We start from the raw sequence: 23,789 nt of genomic DNA on the forward strand, positions 1-23,789 counted from the left end.
AAGTTCTTTGATGCCCCTACCAGACAGCTTGTGGTCCAGGCAACTATCATCTCTCGTCTGGACTACGCTAGCTCGTTGCTGGTGGGTGCTAACCAGGCTGAGCTAACCCGGCTGCAGCGGGTGCAGAACGCCGCGGCAAGAGCCATTGTTGGACTTCCTAAGTTCTGCCCGGTGTCTCATGTCATCCGCTCCTTGCACTGGCTTCCGGTGAGGAAGCGTATTATCTTTAAGGTCTTGTGTTTGACCTTTAAAATCCTCAGAGGCATCGGCCCTGAGATCCTGGCCAATACCATTTCTTTTTATGTTCCCACCCGCAATCTTCGTTCTCAGGGTCAGGCTCTTGCTGTTGTCCCCAGATTTAGGCTCAGCAGGATGGGGGGCCGGTCCTTTAGGGTGAGAGCCGCGTCAATCTGGAATACCCTTCCTGTTGAAATCCGGCTGATAGAGGACTTGCTGCCGTTTCGCAGAGCCATAAAAACCTTTTTATTCTAGTTTTTTTTGTTTTAGTATCTTTCTGTCGTTTTACTCCATGTTGTGTTATAACTGCTCCATGTCTCTGCGCCGGGATGCTCCTTCGCTGGAGTCGCTGTGCGCTTAATAAATTGTCCTAACATAACATAACATAACATGAACTGTGCTCCCATAACCTTTCCAGCATCATGATGAGCAATGCATCAGCCACGACTGGAATTCACCACACTTTATGCATCACTAAACTCGCGTCATGCATTATTGTGTGGCTATCTCCTTGGAGTCTTTCCAGCTTTCTGTGAATGTTTCACAGTATACATGAGAAGCATTCTTCTGGCATTATCCTCTCCTGCGTCTATAAAATGTGCTCCTAAGCAGCTGCCACGCACGCTAGAAACCCGCTTTACTGCTACCTAAACTTCCTAATAAAATATCTCTGCATTGCTTCCCCTTCGTTTCTTTAAAAAACTCTAAATGCGGCGTGGAACCCTTTATACATCTCTGTATGCCAATGCCACACAATTCTTCGGTATTTTATCACAAAATGCATTCCTACACTGTCTTCACTATGGGCCTGAATCACCAAGCCATTTGTGTAACTATGTGTAATGAGCTTAAATTCACAGTACGTGGATTTGCACTTGCTATACAGTTTACGTGTACATATGTAATATAGTATGGAATACTATTTAATGTGAGGAAAACTATTCAGAGGGGCGTCGATTGGCTATCACAAAGTGGGGGTGTCTTGGAAAGTTGGTGAACACTTGTAACTTTGTGGATTTTCACAAACCTTTACATTCCCACCTTAGGTATGGTCGAAGTTTTACCCCTGTAGAGGGCTGGAGTAAACCTGCGTCCACCAAGTAAAGGGAGAGAGAAACCCCCAAAGTTGTTGGGGCTAGAGGAAGAGGCTTCCCTGTGTGAAAAACAGTTTTCCTTTGGAGAAAAACAATTAAAGTGCATTTCCTACTGCTTTATAGTGACACTTTCCTAATTGTAAACCATGTACAGTTAAATATGTGTACATGGTAATGCAGAAGATTAAAATGAAATTCACAAAGTCATTCCAAAGAAACTCCTGGGAATCTAAGACTGGAAATTTATTCTGAACGTAAAAGACAATATTTCCAATTACTTTTTTGTGACTTCGCCCTAACATGGCAAATGGTGATTCTGGAATCATTTCCGGGTTAGTGTCTCTAGACCTCAGGTACAGCATAGACGGAATTTATTACAGCCTAGAAGTTTCAACTTACTCCCACCTTCATCTCTTTTCACCACATCCTTCTCACATAGCACGGAAGTGCCTTCACATTCTCTACTCGACATACCTTAGGGTGTCCCATTTTAGGAAAACTAAGGGAAATTTCCTTTCACACCTCATTTTCTGCACTGCTCCTCCCTAATGCACATACATATGGCGACTTTTGACGGCGCGGGTAGAGGGCTTTGGCCCAGGGCACCAGCCTTTCAGGGCCCCCCTGACAGAGCCAGCTCTGTTCAGCAGAGAGTCTTGGCCATATGACCTTTAATAATTTTTAAACAGATTTTTTTAAATTCCGTTTTCCTTTCATTTATTTTTAATATGGGTGATTACAGACGTTTTGCAGAGAAATGTTGTGTTAATGGTTCATGCAACATCCATAAAAAAGTTTTTAGATCGAAACAGGGCCTCACATATGAGAAATGGGAGGGGTCACCGATATTATTTTCAGTAATGTTAGTAAGCTGCTGCTGCGTTACAGTATTAAAAACACATGTCACTATTCCTGAATATTAGATGTAAACACATTTAGAATTTGGATTAATGTGCTTGTGCCCCATCAGTGACTTGGCTGAAGAGGGTATGAAAGAGTTGAAACTGGATCAAAAATGCAAAGCTGTTCTGAAGAGGGGCTCCCAAAATATCTTTGTCCCAGCGCCATCAAACTCCTTAAGATGTCCCTGCAAACATACCACAACTAAATCATGTGCCTGCACTTCCACTCTATCCTGTTTTGCTAGACTAGGGAATGCTTTCATTGGTAGCAGACACCACATTCTTTCCTACACACAGCTGGTTCACTGACGGCGTGGCTGTGTTCATCACCCCCTAGAGAAAGATCTGTGTTCCTATTCCCTCCTGGACAGGAATCTCCTGTGCTGGGAACAGCACCACCAATTATGCTTCTGAGACCTGCTAAAGCTATGGGGCAGCCACCTTGCAGAGTTAAGAGGTAAACATTGTTACCGCTTTCACTCTCTAATAATTGAGTGTCAGTCCCTTCACTTATCGCTCTATTCTCCACACAAGAACTTCTTAAAATAACTGCCTGCTCCGCTACCCTTTTGGATCTTAGAAAGTGAAGTACTCTGCCTCATCCATGTTGACACACTGTGCAGTCAGTCGGTGCAGCTTATTTAGCAACCATATTGTTGAAACTATTACGACCTTTCTAGATGTAAATTGCTGGCAACATTGCTTTTTCTGCAGTACACATCACGAAGAGGGAAAAATATGAGACTTATTTTGCAACCTCTGTTTTATATATCTCAATCAATCAGTATTTGTAAAGTGCAGCTAATTACCTGATAGGGCATCCAGGCGCTTGCAGGTCCCGGAAGCGTATTCAAACATCCAGATCTTGAGGGCCATTCGGAATTCCGGAAGTGAGGTGATCGTCTAGAGTTGCATGGGGAGGCTATTCCAGGTCTTTGCTGTGATGTGGGAGAAGAAGCATCCTCCACTTCTGCTTTGGTAGATGTAGTAAGTGAGCGTGAAGCAAAGTGTAGTCTTCTCGATGGGTGGTGGAAGTTCAGGCAGTGATTAATGTAGGCGGGTCCTTGGTTGTGTAGAGGCTTATGTGCAGGGATCAGCAACTTGAATTGGCATCTATTCTGTATGGGGAGCCAGAGGAGTTGTCTGAGGTGGGGTGTGATGTGAGTTTTCTTTTTACAGAGTTTTATATAGCGCAAACTTGACCCGAAGGTATCGGGTATTAGAGCGCTTTACATAGAACCAGTTGCGTTACATGAGGATACATTCATTTTTGTTAGGCACGGGGAGATGAAGTGATTTGCCCAGAATCACAGGATGTTCAGCGTCATTGCCAAGACTCGAACCCAGTTCCCCAGATTCTAGGTCGACCGCCATAGCCGTTAGGCCAACTCCTGGGGGAAGGCCAATGATGAGTGGCTGTGGTGTTCTGTATGGTCTGAAGTCTCTGTAGCAGGTGTGCAGCGATTCCTACATAGAGAGCGTTGCCATAGTCTAGTCGGTTGGTCATGAGGGCCTGTGTCATGGTGCGCAGGGGTAGTCACTTGAAGATCTTGCGTAGCATGCATGATTCTGAGGTTTCTGGCATATTCAGAGGGAGTTGGTGCGGGTCCTAGGTCTGATGGCCACCATGAGTTATTCTAAGTGTTGCTGCTGTTGCCAAAGATCGGTACTTCCATCTTGTCTGTGTTCAGCTGCAGGCATTAGTTCTTCATCCAGCAGGTGACGCAGGTTATGCATCTGTGGAAGTTAGTTCTGTTGGTGGTGGGATTGTCGGTGAGTGAGAGGAAGAGCTGGTTGTCGTCTGCATAGGAAATTATGGGGAGACCGTTGGATCTGAACATGTAGGCCATCAGGGTCATATATGCATCGAATAGTGTGTAGCTGAGGGATGAGCCCTCGAGGACACCACAGGTGATCTTCTTGGGTTCAGAGGTGGGAGGTGGATCCTCTGGGTTCTTCCGTTGAGGAAGGAGGTTACCCATCTGAGCGAGTCCCTTTGGTTGCTGATGTGTTGGAGTCTTTCCATCAGTGTGTGGTGGGATACGGTGTCGAAGGCTGCTGAGAAGTCGAGAAGGATCAGAGCTGCTATTGCTCCCTAGTCGAGGAGGGTTGGGATGTTGTTGATAGCTGAAATCCGCTCTGTTTCAGTGCTGTGATTGCTGTGGAATCCAGATTGGGAGCCGTTGAGTAGATGGTTCTGCCCCAGGTATGTTGTGAGTTGCTTACTGATGATCTTTTCCATTACCTTCGCTGAGAATGGGAGCAGGGAGATTGGCTGGTAGTTTTTGAGTTATCTGGGGTCGACTGATTTTTTTTGAGTAGTTGTCTGACTTTGGCGTGTTTCCAGGCTTCGGAAATGTTGCAATGGTGATAGAGGTATTGAGCTGGGAGGTGAGTGCCTGGCCGATCCTTTGTTGTCCGAGGATGAAGATGTGGTGCGGGCATGGGTCTGTGGGAGCTCTCGCATGGATGGATTTTATGCTTGAGGTGGTGTCTTGAGTAGAGAGGAGGTTCCAGGTGGTCAATCTGTGGTTTATATGGGTTGTGGTGGTGGCATGTCTGTAGAGGAAGTCCGTAGGTGTGGGTTGGGTTTCAAAGTTTTGGTATAGGGTTGCATTCTTGTTGTGGAAGAAGTCTGCATGGTTGTCACACAGCTCCTATGAGGGTGTGATGTTGTTTTCGCTGGCAGCCGGGTTGGAGAATTCCTTAACAATGTTGAAAAGATCCTTAGTGTTTTTGGTGCTAGTTTCATTGCTTGAGGCTAGGTCTGTCTTCTTTGCAGCCCTCAGTAGACAGAGGTAGAAGTTTGCGGAGGTCCTGAATGCTGCCCTCTCTGAGGTATCCTTGCTTGCTTGCCATCTCCTCTCTAGCTGTTTGCTGTCTCATTTTGCTGTTCTGAGTTCTTGAGTATACCAGCGGGCCTTTTTGGAGATTTTTCTCCGGATGTTGCTCTTAATGGGAAAGATGCTGTTGGCTCAATTGGTGATCCAGGTGTTGAAGTTCTTCCCTCCCTGTTCGAGGTTGGTGGCAGCAGTGGGGTTGGAGGTATTAAGGGCGCCCGTCCAGCTGGTCTGAGATTTTGTTCCACCTCTGATGGGGGGCACTGGTCATCTTGGGGGTGGCAGCACAGGGTCTAGAGATGCTGGAGTGGATGATTAAGAGATTGGTCCATGTGAGTTCTGTCCATGGCTGTATTTGACACAATTAGTGGAGGTGAAAGTGGGGTCCAGCATGCGTCCTGCAGTATGGGTAGGGTCATGGACGATCTGGGACAATCCGAGGGTGCTCATACTGTTGAGGAGGTGTGTGGTGTTGTTGTTGTTTGGTTCGTCGATATGGAAATGTAGATCTCCGAGGAAGATGTAGTCTTTGGAGTGTAAGGCTGGGGGCGCAATAAAGTCTGCAGTGGTGTTGCAGAAGCTGGAGTGCAGGCCTGGTGGTTGGTATGCGGGGGCGCCTAGTTGTCTTGTCATCCGTGTTCAGCTTAAAGTTGAGATGTTCCATGGAACTGGTGGTGTTGCACTGTATGGTCTTTGTGGGTGATGGCTGTTCCTTCTCTTGGCTTATTGGTACAGTCCTGGTGAGTTTTTATATATTCGTCAGGGATTGCTGTGGCAATGTCTGAGGCGGATGTGGGATTGAGCCAGGTCTCTATGAGAAAGACTATGTCGGGTCTGAGGGTGGAGATGAGGTCCCATAATTTGGTGGAATGCTTGGATAGTGAGTGTGTGTTGAGAAGGGCGCATGCAAGTTGGTATTTTTGTTAAGGTAGTGTCTGTGGTGTGTTCGGGTGGGGCTAGTCAGTGGGCTGGTATGTGTGCTTTGGCAGGTGAAGTGGCAGTGGGTGCAGGTGAAAGGTCCTACCGTTGAGCGTGGCTCGGCGCAATGGCAGTGTTTGTTGCAGCATCGAGGGTGTAGAGCTCGGCAATGGTGTATCTTCAGGGAGGTGGCAGGACCAGGGGTCATGGCACTGGGTGCAGTCCAGGCAAGGATTGGTGCACATAGGCTTGTCTATTGGCACGTCAGGGGGGGCACGCTACACATGTCTGCTGCGCAGTCACACTGCTGCCTCCATTAAGTAGGTCCAGGTGTGAGCAGGGCATCTGTTGGCGGGAAGACTGTTGAGTGGGAAAACCTGGGCAGTGGAGGTGTCACTGGATCAGTCTGGAATAAGCAGAAAGTGGGGGCCACAGGCAAGTGGCAGGCTAGATGTCCAGGTGCCTACTGATACGGTTACGCTGCAGCCTGCATTAAGTAGGCCCTGGGGTTGGCGGGAAGAACGGTGATTGGGAAAACCTGAATGGGATAAACCTCAGCGGGAAAACCCGGGCAGCAGTGATGTTACTGTATATATGTATATATATATATATATATATATATATATATATATATATATATATATATATATATAAAACCTGTACACCTTGAATTATTGTCCAGTATTGCCACTGAGAGGTTCTGCGGATCGCATAAACCACAATGCAAAATGCTTTGTAAATGTCACCAGAACTACACAAGTTACCTGTATTTTTTATGTTGCATGTTTATTTTGGGTCAGTCAGTTTGAAAAAATGTGTTGATAGTGTAGCTAACAATGGACACTGATTGGAATTGGAATGTTTAGTTTTGTTTTCATGTCTTGAATAAATTGTTAATAAAATAATGGACAAAGGTGAGGATCAGTGGATGTATGCGATTCTGCAGCTGCAACATTTACCATATAATTTTGGGTATACTACATTTGCCACATAATTTGCAAATTCCAGCCAAAATTGTATTTCTTGCTCAAATTGATGTGGCACATATTTTGCATTTGTTGCTGCATAATTCAGATAACTTTGCATAATTTGGTCTTCAATGTCACATAATTACAGCTGACAGTAGTAAGCTCTGCAAAGTTGTTTGGGTGCTATCATTATGATGATGAAATCCATATTAACATGGAATCATGACATATTTTCCATAGTCCACTGTTGCTTGTGAAATATGGATTTTTTTAACTTTGCATTTTGTGAAGATCAGAGTTCCAATAGGAAACATTTTTTTTTATTTTCATAATAACATTGCTGCCATTTGACAAATCTGCACAAAACTTTCCAAAAAAAGTTAATCCACCATGGGCATTTTATGGATAGTTTTGCACTGATACGTCAAACAGGGGTCAAGAAAAAGGTTGAGAGGCTGAAAACAGCCATTCCCCTGTTAATTTCCATATGAAACTTTGCTTTTTGATAAAGAAAAAACAACTGAACAGAATTACACTAACTTTTACAAAAAGTTAGAACTTTACTCAGAAAGCGTCATTATTGTGAGTTAGTGTAAATCCATTCAGCCGATTTCAAGAAATTAACATTAAAAGAGGGGTTCAGGTTGGGTATGAAGGGCTTAACCATTAGAAAATGTGTGGTGTGAATTGACAGTGGTCCTGCGGGACCAAGAAAGTAAAAAAAAAAAAATAAAGACCATTTTAATTAACCAAGGGAGTTTTTTCCTCCATTCGCCTTATTGGTACTGAATGATCTGATTGGCTTCCGGCAACACTGAACAAAATGTTGCACTCATCATTGCAGGACTCTTTAACTCGTCCGTGAGTCCTGAAAAAAAAATTAAAGGCCACATAATTGGGCAGGCTCGGCACACCCTTACCCCCAGGGCTCTGAGGGGAGGCGTTCCAAGGTACCCTCGATTAAGTCAAATAAAAAATATTTTATGTCACCAGTACTGCAGTACCAGCACTTGGTACTGTGGTTTTTGGTACAGCAGTACCACCAAAACATTAAAACAAATTATAAGGGTCTTTTCACAGACCAGATCTTGCAGCCAACCGCCACTGTGCAGGTCGAAGGGGGGGAGGTTGGCTGCGTGCAGACGTTGGGTATGAAAAAAGATCTTACCAAAGGTTAAAAAATAATAGAAATTCACGGAAAAAATTCACATTTTAAAGTGATGTCATTGATATGGATGGTAATATACGAGTTTGGCATACCTCTTCTTTAAATCATGTTGAAAAAGCCAACAAAGTGCTTCCTCTTCTTTTAGGATGCAAGGATAAGCTGTTAAGTTATATATAATATAGTGAAAAAAGTAAAGGTTTAAGTGACATATGGTAATAAGATCTCAACTTGCGTTAAAAAAAGAAGAAAATTCACAAAAAAAAACAAAGGTTGAAATGATGTTATAGGGCCCAATTTAAATGTTGCAATGGTAACGGAGCGTGCTTACCGCCAAAATAATGGTCTGCCTACCAAATTTAAAAGCTGGCCGACAATAGTTTGGCCACAGTGGAGAATACTCTTTCTCTGCCGTGGCTAAACTTCTCTGAGGGCCTGATGGATTAAGGGGCGCAAGAGAACTGTTCCAATTTCGAAAGGCGGACATGTAGCTGTTTTCTACTGGCCTTCACCTCTAGGAAAACCCTGGCAGTAAGGGGCAGTAAAATACAAAAATGCCGCCCTTGCCTTGGCAGGTGACTCCCTTGGCGAGGTGGGCATTGTTTTTTTTTTCCAGCAAACCCACTTTGGGTTTCTGCATTTGCAAATAAAAAAAACTTTGCCGTACAACTCCGTCATGTTTGATGGAGCCGTCGGGCAAAGTTCCGATGTATTCACAGGAATCATCTTGACGATGGTTTCTGTGAATGTTAGAAATGTCTGTCAGCTCAACGGACATTTTTAAATTAGGTGGCTGGGTCCGCTGACAGGGCAACAGAGTATATTACTCTCTTTCCCTGGCAGAAAATGGCTTGACCGCCAAGAATTAAATTGGACCCATAGTTAGGTGTTGCAGTAGGATATGAACTAATGTCTAAAAAACAGAACAAAGGGAAATTCAGAAGTTATAGTTTAGTGAACTAACTATAACTTGATGCACTGCTTATGACCGCACGTTACCCCCGTCATGACATGTTAAATGACATCACTGATGACATGATGACATCTCTATTTCCAGATGTCATGTCCTTTCCCTGAGTAATTAACTACTGTCCCATATGGTAGTATACTGCCAAGTATTCCTATGAATAGCCTCAATGGCCCAATCCCCACCATAATACACCCAAGTCAAGCTCCAGTCACTCACATGCAGACTCATACGTTTAGTTATCCCCAGCAAATGCCAGATATAGCTACAGTTTTCCCGGAATGAATATCGGATGGCAGGAACGGCCACTAGATGTCACGGAGAATCAAATTTCCTGGATCACAGTATGGCAGGAATTCTAACCATGTGTCAAATAGGACCACAATATGGCAGTCACAATATTTCAGCATGCCAGAGTGTCCACCAGGTTCTAGGAGGGTCCTGGTGGGCGTGGGTTGTGAATGCTGGGGGCACCATATAAGCATATTTAAGGAATAACCACAAACCTCAGGAATTCTCTTCAGACACGTGAGATGCCTTCCAGATGTCACTGATGCCCATCAAAAGCCAGGGATAACCACTTTAAGTTAAGGGCGGTCACAGTATGCCACAGGTGTGGCATGTAGGGCCATTCTATGCCAGGGAGGCCCACATAGGCCACAGATTGCTTTCAATATGAGTGAGATACACAGGTTACTGAACCTACCACTCATGTGATGGTTTCTACTATTGTGCATAAAGTAGAGGCTGTACCCAGTGCATGCAGATCTTCCTCTGAGGGGAATCGGTTCTTCCAACCACATATGCCCACCTCCACCGTTCCATCTCTCACCAATGAGCTCGTACCCCCTGCAGTGCACCTGCTGTTTGCATTCTTGTAAGGCCATGTGCATGTTTTTACCACGCACGCACACACTGTCTCTCGCTGGAGAACCAGTCTTCCACTGGTGTGCAGATGCACAGGTGTCTCAAACAGTATTATGGCTTGTTTGGCTCCACGAGACCTTAAATGTAAACAATACGCAGATGTTATCCAAACCAGTGAAACAGGTTTCATTGGCTGCCACCCATAAACCCATACCGAGGAACTAAGCAATTTGTCCTGCTGTGGTCCAGCAACGATTGCTCCCTCTCATGAGCCAGAAGTGTTGAACACTAGTCATTGCTCTAGTACCATTCAGCAGCCAGATGGAGTTTTTTCGCCACAGGCCTTAATTACCAATGGAAAGACCGAAAGACAGCAGCTGATTCTTCTACGTGGCAGGCCCCGTGTGGAAGCATTCATTGGGAAGTGAGACAGGGTCATCATGGTAAACTTCCCAACTCATGTGGCCAGTTTCTTGTTTGTAGCAGACACAATCAAGATGTCAAGTGTGGAAACATACTTTGTGTGCCAGCAGACGGGGTAAGGTGGGGGTTGGGTCACATAAATCTACACACACACAGCTCTCAAAGAGGTCTGATTTGGCACAACCAGGGTCCACCAGGAGACAAATTTGGCCTAGTCACAGGAGGAATTTTGCTTCTCTCACTTTTTTTGAATCTTGGCAAATAAAGACACTGTTTACCTCAAACACACAGTTTTGATTTTTTACATTTTGTTACTGCTCTTTTATTTTAGTTCTACATGTGTACAGTGTGTCAATTGTTGTTGCGAGGCCAGGACTGCTGTAGGTCAAGGAAGGTAAACAGGAAGTTGGAAAAGGCGTGTCATTCCTGGCGCATGCACCAGCAGCTGAAGGCTTCACAGTCATACTTCACCTCTTGGAAGTTTCTGTGGACTCTCTTGGCCTCACTTACTCTGAATCTTAGTAAATCTAGAACGCTTCTGACCTGTAAGATCACCACGACCTTGATGCTCGCACCATTACCGCTGTCTAGATTGTTCAAACTACGCCATTGTTGTGCGGTATATTTTTAGTATCGCAGAGGTTGTAATGCTGCATTTTACGTCCACATAAAAAGCCAAAACAATCCAAGCCTACTAGCAAACGCATACATGACAATGGGTGTTGCACAGGTTTATAAAGAATCACACCAACACTGGCAATACACTCAGACTGGGAGCTCTAGGCACTGGCCGGGCAGAATTTAGTAACGTGCCAAGTCACCATGCCATGCATGTACCACTCAATGATAGGGGTTTATAAGCAACTTGGGCCCTTCTTCAGTGCTGTGCATGCACATCACTACAATGTCCACAACCGTGAAGACAACCAACAGGCCCGTCCTCACAATCCAGACCACTTCCTCACTCTGAAGTCCTTCACAACACACCTCACGCTCTTCTGACAGTTCTTCGAGGCAATCTATGGAAAAACACACTCAATTTTTTAGGGTGACGATTACAGCCTATCCCCTCTTGCCTGCTGGGTGCATTGTGCCGGCCTTCTTACCTTCCTCATCGTTTCCTTGCCAACTTCATCATTTGACAATCTGTTCTTCATCTCCTAAACGAGGCTTACAGATTGTTTCTGCCCATTTGGCCTCAGCTAATGCAAACACTGACAGCTCAAACACAGCTGATGGCTGGCTGCCCCAATGAACAGCATCCTTGCCCTCTGCACCAACCATTGCCTCACAAAGGGGAGGATGAGCCGTGACTGAACAAGGGTGTTAGCCTTGAGGTGTGGGAAGTTTGGTAGGCTGCAGGTTTATGAAACACGTTCGGGTTAGCTTACATCCGATTAATTGTCAGCACTGGAATTTAATTTAAAGCTGGATATCTAAATGCTTCAGGGAGAAACTTTTGACTTCAGAGCAACAAATTCTCTTGGGCCCAGCGCCTCTGCTATGTTTCCTTATGGGTCATAGTTCAGTTCCTTGTCCTGGTTCTGGCCTGTTCTACAGTTGGTCAGGGCCTTAAACTGTGCATATTGTGTTGATATACGATTGTGTCCTTCCTTAGGATGGACTTGTTGGTACCACAGGAACCCCAAGTAGCAAACGGCAGCCAGCATGCACTTGCTTTCGGGTTGCTCCCTTTTATTGAGTTACAATCCTAACTCTGCTTCTCTGGCAGAAAATACCATTAAACATAACCTGAATGGTATGTTTGCCTGCTAGCTATCGTACGGTAAGGTGATTTGAGAGAACTCCTGCCTGTCAGAGCAATACAGATGTGAGGAAGCAAAAAGGTCGAGGAGAGCTTGGCCGTGTGCATGATGGCCGCTTTCTGAATAAGCGCCGGCCTGATCCGTTTTCGTAATATTCATCCTATGTAACTCGGTCCCTTCGAATATCAAAAGTGCTATGGTGAAGAGAAACCTCATAGATAACTGACTGACTAACCCTCTGTCGATGGTTTTGGCATGGCCTGCCAGTTTTGGCCTTCAGCGCCAGGCCCTACGCGTGCCTGCAAACACTGATCCTGGTGGGACGAATGAGACGCGCTGAAAAGGCCTGGGGTGGCAGGTCCTACTTGACACATCTCCACTCGGGGGAGTGCTGAGGCTACCACAAACACAAAGAAGCTGTGGTGTGCCACTTACTCGAGTCTGACTCTACTTACCATTATGGATGAACAGAAAGGTGGAGGCTTCTTCAGATGAACGACTGATGGAGCTGAAATCATGGCATTTTTGGATGGCGGAGAGGTCTTTTGTTTTCTGCTAGTATCGGCTGAGGTACCATACAGATTATTCCTCTACCTCTCTCCCCAATGTCAGTGATTGCAGTGACCCTTCTGGTTTGGTCTGGATGCAGGACAAGGATGTCATGAGTCCCCCTTGGGAGGCTGCCATCCTTAACTTTTGTTTCTTCCAATGCAAACTCAAATATACACAATCTCAGCTTGTAGAACATTGTCCCTGTTGTCTAAAAATATTATTATATCCTCCGAGAAACTTGTCTTCTGCTCCACTGGTATTTACTCCGAAGGTAGCTGTGCACTTTACAAATGCTGGCATTTATTTATATACAATCTACCATAAACTGGACAGTCGCGGCTCGCAGTGGTAGTGCTGCGGGGCGGGGCGGGGGAGGGGCAGAGTGGGGGGGTAGTAAACTCTGGCATACGGCCGGCCGGAGTGAAGTACATAAATAAATAAATACCACTAATTACATTGCGCGCGCTGCAACGCCATTTGCGTTGCAGCTCGTGCAAAGTATTTTGTTATATTTATTTATGTACTTAACTCCGGTTGGCCTTATGCCGAAGTTTACGATCCCCCACTCTGCCCCTCCGCGTCCCACCGCCCCGCAGCACTCCCACTCGGAGCCGCGACTGAAACTGGATGCCTTGAACTCAATTACTGTCATATTTCATACTGTAAATTGTGAGGCTCTTCCCCATGTCTACTGGTAAGCCCTCTCGGCCGTTGCTTTATTCAAAGGTTATCACAGTAAAGAAATCCAGGATTGCCCGTCTCATAATTGCCCATCCTGGTAATGGTAAAATTGGACGCCCTTATGGCTTAGCTCCAAACTGTTGGTGACTACAATGGAACTACCGACAGCTGACACCAACTACAAAATTAAGTCTTTACACGTCAACCTTGCATTTTTCAAAGAGGGGTTCGAGTCTTTTGATAAAAGGTTGAACATATACCAAAACCAATATGTGAAAACAGTGAGACCTCTGGGCTCTGTCAATGCTTGTTCTTCTTGTTCTTGCACCTCTTTTGGTCTTGATTTGATGTTCCCAACAGGTGATGAGCATCCACACAGATGCAGGCCAGCTGAAGCTATTTTTTATATTCAATTACATTCTTCTACTGCTCCTGAGGCCTGCAACTTTGCTACCTGAGGTGTTAGTTATTATTGAGAGTTCCCTTTTTTCTAGATACATAAATAAACTAGGACAAAAGTATTAACAGGATGATTAAAGAATTCATCAGGGGAGATCAATGCCCATGACTTAAAATAATCAAACGTTTTGCAGCTGTAACTTAAGGAAGCCTTCATCTCCCTCACATGGATCTGTACTAGACTAGCTCATGTAGCCTATAATTTCTCTCCGGAACTAGAGATTCTGGGCTAGGTAACTATTGAAAGACACAAAAAAAGCAGTCTATTTGGCCCTGCAATGTTTCAAAGTTGTTACGGAGCACTGGATTTTTGGACTGTCAGTCTGGGATAATGCAGCATTCCTGATTGATGGTCACATGATTAACTAGAGCGAATGGTCAGGAAAATGAATTCTCAGTCTTGATCAACGACTGGTGGATGGAGTAATCAAGCGCATTGAAATTCTATGGACTGAGTTATATACAGTGACCCAGATCAAGAGGGGCGATACATGCAATTGAAACATTGGCTCCAATCCAAATTGCGTCCTATGTCTGGCACCATGGTTGATTCTCCTATACATACGTATTTTAGGAGGTGGACTAGTTTCAAAGGGGTCATATCTTATAGAGGAAGCACTCTCTAAACCAGTATGACAACTCCTCAAGATAAAAGGCAAACCAAATGTATGAGTATTTGGAAAAAGTCTGCTCTTCTTTACTAGAGGCTCGTGACAGTAGCCTCCTTGAAGAGACTAGAGCCTGTCATTCATTTTCTTCAAAATACTACATGATTGACATTAGTCGCCTCATAAGCTACGAAGAGTTATCCTGAGTCACACATACAAATGCTCCACGTGGGGGTTTAAACAGAGATAAGCTACACTTGGTCTGCAGAACCACCGCCTGCTCCTCTGATGTATACCCAATAGGGAAACATTTGCTTTCTCAAAAACTGCACTTGGCTCTTTAATAGACATGGGCCGGGTTGTTTCAAAGAAACGTTTTTTGTTTGGGAAATTAAATGCAAGGATGGTGGTCTGCTGTTCCTTGATGCCCACTTGCGCTGCATTCACAGCGTTTTATAGTGAGTTGCGAAATGTGGCCTGTCTAGTTAATATTCACTAGGCAGATTGTTTTGTGACCCCTGCGAACGGGCAATTTCTGATGCAATCTATTAGTACATACAGATAGAATCCCTGTTAACAAACCACTTGTTTCCACACACCGGGTTTGCGAATGGAGATAGTGCATTATGCCATTTGCCATTAAATTTCTGTAGCAGGGTTGAAATTATATCCATTGCCCAGCCTGAATTGTTAATGCTGTTGAGTGGCACCTGCTGGTGTGGTAATGTTTGGTCAACTAAATAGCCATGCTGCCGTGTTGGGTGGGACTGAATGTGATGGAAGTAAGCCGATGGCTCCTACTCCTGCACATGCGAACAACTGAACGTGGCTCCCAAGCAGACATAAAGAATAACTATGGGACTTCAATTTTCCCATTAATTTGCAGTGGATTGCTGGTAATGTGAGAGGAAAATAAAATAACACTATTTCCTACCTGCACATTTTCTAAAACTATATTTTACAATGGAAACAGTGCACTGTGCAGTCCAGATCACAACTCGATGCAATCAGTTACCAACATCGTGTAAAGCCTTAATAACGGCCTTCTGCACATCTTGAGACAATCCTGTACGTGTCACACCACCCCTCAGAAACTGAGCCTACATTAATGAAATGTTCTTGCATAGATACCGTGGCACCAGCATTGTCACCTGGACTTGCCTGCCATTTTTTTTTATCTTGGAGCCCACCCTTTGCACTCTTCAGGCTTGGCTTCCTCCTCTAATCACCTTCATAACTTCACCTGTGGGGTCTGTGCAAAAATCACCAAGACGAGTGCCCTTTTCTTTGCAACCAAGCTGGATGCCTTGCATTTTATGTTCCATACCAAACTCTCCACAAACTGTTGGATGGAGAAGGGTCCCCTGCATGTCTGTGGACAGCATGTGCCCCGCCTCAAGATCGTCATAGGAAGCTGTAGGATATTGACCTCGCCTCAGCACATATGATGATCTTGCATGTGTGCTGAAGGAATTTTTGTGACACAAATTGAGAGCCAAAGTACAGCTCTGTAGTGTAGAGAAGTACACCGTGTGTACCCTATCTTTACCACGTGTAACTATTGTCAGCTCACAGGCTGTAGAGGACTGGCAGTGTGGCAGTGATACTGATTATAATGGCAAGGAAGGCCTTTTTATCTGCCTATGCCAGGGAGAGCCACCTACTGGCTTATCCCATCCTTTTGTAAATTGTTTTGCCAGTCCCCTGTCACAGGGTCCTGCGCCTATTCGTTCGGGACATGGATGGTGTATGTGTGCCCCTTTCTGGGTGCATTGAGGACATATGTATGAAGTATATGGACATGTAATACCTTATATTCACTTGTCACCTGCATTGTTATGTTGTACATCTGTTGATACTAGATACCCGACTGGTTGATTAGCAGATATGCTGCGTCTGTTTTTCTGGACTTCTAATGTGACTAATGCATGTTGCTCTATGGCTGAAACTAGACTGCATCCGCTATATGCCTTGTTCCTGTTTCGATAACTCAATAAAATACATTTTTTTAGGGTATGAAGCATATGGGAAACATGGCCATAGTCACTGGGATCCGTTTCATATGTGCGACATCTAAGTGGTATCTAAGATGGCGGAGTTGGAGAGAGCCCAGATAGCAGATGTGAATTGCAGGGCTCCTCCAATTTTAGCAATCCTTTGTAGTGGGTCACATTTTTGGGGTGTGCAGAAGTAGAGACAGGGTGCCTCATTGAAACTAGGGAGCTTCCCTGTGTCCTTTCCTGTCCCATTGATATCTGAAAATGTGAACCCTGTAGGTTGACAGATAGTCAAGAGGTACAGTCTCCCTCACTTTTGTACTCTTGCTTTGGGTTTCTCCTGCCTAGAGACTCCCAGCTCCCCACTACCTTCCTGCAAGTATCTTATAACAAAGACCTTAGCTGGATGAGTCTGAGTGAAATGAGCAAATGAGCAGAACTGCCCGGAACTGGCCTCAGAACCGGTTGGTATTACGGTCTTCAACTTTAGTATATCGATGGAGCAGAAACTTACAGCCAGCGTGCCAAGACCTCTGCACTAGAATCTGGGGTCTCCACGCCAGGGGTGATCAAGAAACTCTGTTGTTTCTCTAGGTTTTGGGTATCCACAGCCAACTTCCCTTGCCATATTCAAGACCAGAGACACTTTCACAAGACTGATGGGAGGGCCTGCCTACACCCTTGTACGAGGGAGCAAGCTGACCGACTGAGTAGTAGGGGCATTGGAGGTGCCCTTGCATGTGATGCTCAGCAGAGTGCATGAAGGAGCCGACATGGGACGTGCCGAAGCTGCCCACGGCCACATCAGAGAAAGACCAGCACCACTGTACGAATTTGAGGCTCAGTTAAAGCCAAAGTGACCCTTCAGTACCAGTGGAATTGTGTACTGTACACCATTGAAGGAGGGCAGTGAGGATTTGTTCCCAGTAGAGCTCTGTTGCAGAAGTAATCAACAAGAAACCACAGAAAGCTAGTGAAGTCTAGTCTGTGGCCCCCAGAAAGAAGAAGCTAGAGTACTCGTAGAGAACCACATGGTTAACACCACAAGAAGTGGACACCTAGCTTCTTTTGGTCGGGTTTTTTTTTTATTTTGGGCCCAAGGAATAACACAGCTGTCGATCCACAGGCACCAGGACTCTACTGCAGCCTCCTTGACTAATGCTACCCCTGCTGGCCTTGAGCCTGAGTCCGAGATGATGCTCAAGCACCAGGAGGTAGAACCATGGAGGATCACCGCTCCTTGCATGCTATCCCGTGTCACTATTCGAGCAGTGCACCCCGCAAGAAAACCGCAGACACGCCTTGCACCACCACCGAACTGAGACAACAGCACAATTCAGTCATCCATGCTGCATAATGTGCTCCTCTAGGCAGCACAAATCCAGTGGCCTGATTACTGGTCTTAGAAAAAGAGAAAGGACAATAAGCTGGGGGTCCCTTGTCAATGTGGCCAATCTGCAGGGGGCAGGGGCTATCTATAAAATGGTGGCTTCCAAGTCTGCAGCAGGCTATAGTTTTACAGTGCAACCAAAGGCTGCTGCAGAGGCTGGAGTCAGCAGCGAGCCGCCTCCATGTCGGTCATAGGCAGGCGTAGTGCAAGGGCCAGACACTACTGACCCAGAATCATGCAGAAGCTCATTAAAGAGCAGCAGGTGGGGCATGGACGGCACTAAAGCAGCGAAGAGCGGGCACCGGCATCAGGCAGACTGTAATGCTGCTCTGTGAACGACAGTAAGTACAGTGCAGCAGGAAGATGTGGGGGCTGGGTAAAAAAAAAGTGCAGGAGGAGGGGCCATCCCGTGGCTGAAACACGGAAGGAGGCACAGCAACAGGCAGGCATTGCTGTGTGGGCAATATAGAACGGCCTGCCGGTCGTTTGAGTAGTTGGCGGGCAGGTAGAGGTGCCACCAGGAGCTAAGGCTGTTCTGGGTGGGAGGGGCCGGAGCGCGGCGCGCGGCAGGAAGTGCTCCAGGGAACGCTCGAGAGACATTTGCATTTGTTGATGGGCGTTGACGTTACTTCATTATTGAACCCGAGTGTGAGCCCCGGCGTCCCATTGAAGAGGGTAATTAACGCACACTGCGGGTGGGGGCGGCGAGTGGAGCAGCAGGGGTGTGCCGCAGGGAAGCCCGGAGACTCCTGCGAAGGGAGGAACGGCAACAAGTGGGAGTGGACGCGAGCGCTGTGCGTGGAGGGCAAAGCCGGGAGTGCTGAGGGAAGGACGGGGAGTGCAGGAGGAGGGCTGGCAGCGAAGAACGGAGAGTAACCAAGATCTGGCCCACAGCTGGACTCCAGCACCAGGCGAAGGGGCCGCTGGAGAAGTGAGGGAGACGGAGAAGGAGTGGAGGAGCCCAGGAAAGCGTGGAGTGCCGGCTAGAGGGTGCGCATGCGGTGCCACGGCGTGCAAACAGAACTGCTGCGGGGTGGCTTCCCCGTAGCATGTCCCCGGCGCCCATATAGCCCCTGGTGATTGTTTCGAGGAGCTGGACGGCCCCTCGCCCCCCTGTCGCCGGGCTGGACGTCGGATAGATGACGTGGAGCAGCAGCATGAGCAGCGGGTACAGCAGCCTGGAGGAGGACTACTCAACGAGCGAGGAAATCTTCTACACCGCCCGCACCTCCCTGCGGCCCCCACACGGCAAGGGCCCCCGAGCCCGGGAGGTGAGTGAGGGGGGCCCGCGGGGTTCACAGTTCTAGCTGCTGGCCCATTTTACTTTAAATACACCCCAGATGGTATTGACAACACAATATAGTAACCCTTTCGTGTATGCCACGCAAAGCAGATATCAAAATGTAATTGTTTACAGTGTCTTGTTTGTGATTGAGATGTCAGGTTATAGTTCACAGAAAGAAGGGTGGGGGGCTTTATTGTATATAATTTAAGGAAACGGTACACTGGCGTTTCATTCTTACTGTACACTGTTCGGGATCTCTGCTTGTATTGAATCCCACCCCCAATGAAAGTGATGTATATTCCTGCTGGCTCCTGACAGACCCTGTCCGCATTTTTGTGTTACTTGTTATGTCCGTTTTTATGCCATTTGACTTATTATTTTGAAACCCTTCCCTTAAAGGTGCTGTGGGCATGTGCCTTCTTTCTTTGTGGCTGCAACTGGGAAAGGGGTGTGGGCGTGTACACAAACCACAGCGCCACCAGTTGCTGTTTGTTTGCTTGTTGCCTGAACTTTGCACGTCGTGTATTGCCCTGCCTCACATTAATGTTTTATTTGGAACAGATAATTCCCGAAAAGTTAATTGCTTTTTGCACTTTCGTGGACTGTATTTGTTGCGAACTTTTTATAGCGCTCTGTTCCAAGCTAAAATACATCAGGGCACTTTTCAGTCCACTTAGTAAATCCTGGAAGTTTGATAAACCATTAATCTACAGAGCTTCCCTAACTATAGCCGCCATCGTAGTAGATGTAATTGTCTGCATTTCCGACCACTAACCCATTTTGTTATATTCCATCCTTCTGAGATCACTAGAGGAGCGTGTGAGGGGTATGTAAGTGCACTGCCTCTGTGCAACCACTGTCTCCCGCAGAGCCGGTTACAGATGGAATTTCCCAGCAGCACTATGTACAATAAGTTTGGCTGAGTATTCGTAGGAGGGGCCAGGGGGCCGAGCGCTCACAAAACGCCTTTTTTAAATTCTCGAAAAACAGGCATCGGGTCATTTCAGAATTTTGTTTAGGACCACTGAACCGCCTGGGCCTTCCCAATCCCTTTGCATGAACACATTTATACTCGCTTTAGTGTATTGTCAAATCCAATTTTCTGTACCGCAGTGTTAATTATTTCTAGCCGGTAAACTAGCGCAGTGTAACCTGCAAGGTGCAGGTCTGAATCCGCCTAACGTAGGTCGGTGGGCTAATGCACCAGCTAGAGTGCGTAATGTACAGCCAGAAGATTAAATCCCGGCAAATTCCCCAACGACTGACGCATAGGCCTGTGTGTGAAACTGTATATTATTCTATTAACTTGAATTACCGCCTTTTATCTTGACGTCGTTTAACGTCATTCAAACACCTCACGCGAAACACGTATTACTGCAAAAATCAGCCCGAGGTTTCATCTTTGAATGCAATTCCTGTCATTTTCACTTATGATTTTAATTTGAAGCAACCAATTATGTTATGATATCCTTAACGTATCCCCAGTTCTTTCTGCGCAGTATTTCCGCAAATTTATTTTTTCACTTTTTGTTGAATCAGTTCGCTGCCCTGCAGTCAAGTTACAAGACTGATACTCCATTCGTCATCAAATGGCTTTTTTTACCCAGTCTCAGAAAGGGATAAAACTCCTCCTAGTACTTTAGTATTAGAAACCCTGGAGCATAAGCATTGTCAAAACCTATAGGTCTGGCGAAGCCCGGAAGCCATTTGGCTTTGGCAATGCTTGTTTTATTTTGGCTAGTTATTTGCAAAGCTTTATTGTTGGGGAAGCTGCCGGTCCTTCGTCAATCTAAAGGGGGTTAAAAATGCAGCAAGTTATTTTTTGTGGTCTTAAAATGCACATGTTGCTAGAGAAGTTCCTGGCACCTGAAGGAACTGCTTCCGAGTACCATCAAAGAACTTCAAGCCACTAACATACACTTCAGACCCAGCGGCAAAGCCTTTGACGCAGCGCCCTCCTCTTCTCCACGCCCATGGAACTTCTCCTTCGGCCTCAGTTCCTTCCACCTGTAGAGATCGAGTTCATTGTGTGTGCTCTAGAAGTCCCTAAGACTATCGTAGGTGTGTTCTGATAGTGTTTGAACACCCTACAACACAACTTGAAAATGGGTAGCCACTGCTTTTCAGCCATGCAACTGGTCCACAGGGCAGACGCATCATGAGATGGTTTATGTGAAAACTATGCCTGGGAAGTAAGATTCTGTCCTCTGTTGCCTCTTAGATGGCTTCTTGCGCCCTCCCCACTGACTTGTACTGGCACAGAGCTGTAGAAATGCTAAGTCTCTCGTGGTACAACAAGCCCTGGATATAATTGGCAAAACCGTGCTGTCTGTTAGGCCTAATTAATTTTCTCCCTGGCTTTTGTTGACCTCATGACTAGGGATATATTGACGTTTGGCTTTGAATAAGGTATTCATCTGAAATCGGGACGGAATTCTGATATTCCGCTTTGGAGATGGCCTGCATGCAGATAAGTGCAACACACAGTTGTGTAAACATTAAAAAAAATAAAAAATCTACAGTGCCAAACATGTTGTCTTCTGATCATGTTAAATTCCTTGGCGACTTAAAAAACGTGGGTATAATTTCAATTTACTGTTTGTAGACCGAGCACCAAAACGTAACTGACTCCTGCAACCTTGAGCCTGCTGTTATTTGAACCTGTTCGGTCTGGCCAGTCACACGCCCCTGCTTTGGATACATTCGACCACCTAGCTATGTAATCTGTTAGCAGGTTGGGTAATACAGAAGTCTATTTAACAAGTATAGTGATGGCCATGGCACATGCCCCCCCCCCCTCCCCCCCAATGGGGTCACTTTTCATCATGAGGTTGAACTTTCGGTGTTGTTGAACCTCTGGAATGTAGCGCACCAACTACTTTTTTTTTCTCATTAGCTAAAGACTGGTCCAGTCAGCATTGAACCACTTAAACAGGTATTTCTTGTATAGTGGAGAATTTGGTCAAAACTTTGTGGTGTGCATGACGCTAAAAGCCCTTCAAAGTACAAGCGCTGTCGCCAAAAGAACTGCAAGTGCTTTAGAACTTTGTATAAAAGGTCAAAAGTCTGCGTGACTCGTGGTTTTTCACGCAAGACACAATACAGTATTAACGAAATGGGGCCCGGGTGAAATGCATACATTGGGCAGGGTGGGCAAAGCAGGAAGGAATTCGCTCTTCTCGCCAACAGCGCCTTGCGTGAACCCGGGATTCATCTAATTCCAGTGTCCTCTGTGGCGGCCTTTGTTTTCCTCGTCTCGCTTTCAGGAAAAAAAAATCCATTGGTAAAGTTTACATAATGTAGCGCATTAAAATACTAAAAATACTCAAGCGCACGGTGATGGAATCAGCGGGGCCCCGTCCCGTCACCTGGGTGTTTGGAGAGCGTTCCTGGGCGCGGGCCCGCTGCCAGCCGGAGCCTCCATGGTCGTATAAGGCTCTCTCTGCGCCTCGGCTGCCGCTCAGCCCCCTCGTGAAGCACGCAGGCCACGCAGCCGCCTCGTGCCTGTTTCTAAATACTTGTCTAACTGCAGTCTAGTGTACTTCATTTGACTACGTTGTACGGGATCATAACGTTTTTAACCAAGTCGACCCTCTTTTATGTATAAATAATGTATAGGCTTAGGGCGGGCGGCTTCAGTGAAACCGTAATGGAGTCTTCCAGGAAATGTCTTTTCTCTCAGTCGGTACACTTGAGATCAAACACTATTGTGCATCTTTAAAGGGCAGGGTAATCCTACTCGTGTGAATTTAAAGGCTTGGAAACAATTGGTATAAAATATTACGATTTAGAGTATTGTTTTTATTATTACGTATTGTATTGATTCTTCTAACCTAGCAGGGGAATCGGTTTTTATGATGTAGCATCCAGATAATAAATACACTATGCCTTGTAAGTAGTCGTGGCTGAACTAAGCATACGCCATCTTGGACTGGGTAAACTAAGGTAACTATCGATAGTACAACGTAAAATCCTGGTGCTAGCACTTTTAAATGATACATTTGCTTTATTCAGCAATGTGTCCAGATACCAGTACATTATAATGTTATGCGTGATATAAGGCCCTGTAGTGTTTGTGGGTGTACAAGCACCAGTAATGTGGTCAAAAGAGAGGGGCATACCCGGGCAGCCTCCCCTCTGCATAGGTGCCAAGTTTCCCAGTCCATATCACTACTTAGTCCATTCCTGTTTTTATTTTCCCTTAGAATTCTGGGACTTCTTGACCTAGTTTTATCCTGGGTTAAATAAGACTACAAGTCCCAGAGTTCTAATTAAAAACTGGCCTAATGACTTGCACATGGACCTTGGATATTTGGGAAATATTTGTTTCATGGACTGTGTTTGCGTCTGGTTGACATCAGCCAGCATAATACAAGCATTTGCAAAGCCAAAAGATCTTGCCTATGGAAGAGCTTTTGGTTTTGATAATGTCTTTAAGCCGTGTTGCAGGCCTCTGTCTGAGAACAAAAACTTGCAGGACACCTAGTGAACGTAGAGACCATGTTGCCAGCAGTAGCCTCTGTAATGCTTGTGGGGCTGTGTGTGTGTAGGGTACATGGAGGCTGTCGGAGAGGGACTCGTACAATGGCTCGCACATCTACCAGAGCTTTAAAAACAGGCAGCTTTGAGGCATAATGGAAGAGGCGGCTGGGTAAGCTTTACAGATTGGG

At 45.9% G+C, this 23,789-nt stretch overlaps 1 protein-coding gene across 2 annotated transcripts in view; it reads left to right on the plus strand.

Annotated features, from left to right (window-relative positions):
- The window catches only part of RASSF3 (Ras association domain family member 3), a 530,473-nt gene that overhangs the window by 384,990 nt on the left and 121,694 nt on the right, over nt 1-23,789 (plus strand). The window contains exon 1 of one of the 2 annotated variants that reach the window (XM_085653414.1): nt 18,239-19,105. The exons of the other annotated variant lie outside the window; for it this stretch is intronic. Coding sequence (XP_085509540.1) covers nt 18,974-19,105 — 132 coding nt within the window. The 5' untranslated portion in view covers nt 18,239-18,973. Of the gene's footprint in view, nt 1-18,238; nt 19,106-23,789 lie in introns of those variants that run through there. 2 annotated transcript variants of the gene reach the window in all.

The sequence above is a fragment of the Triturus cristatus genome, chromosome 4_1 (genome assembly GCF_964204655.1).
Source record: "Triturus cristatus chromosome 4_1, aTriCri1.1, whole genome shotgun sequence".
Taxonomy (NCBI): Eukaryota; Metazoa; Chordata; class Amphibia; order Caudata; family Salamandridae; genus Triturus; species Triturus cristatus.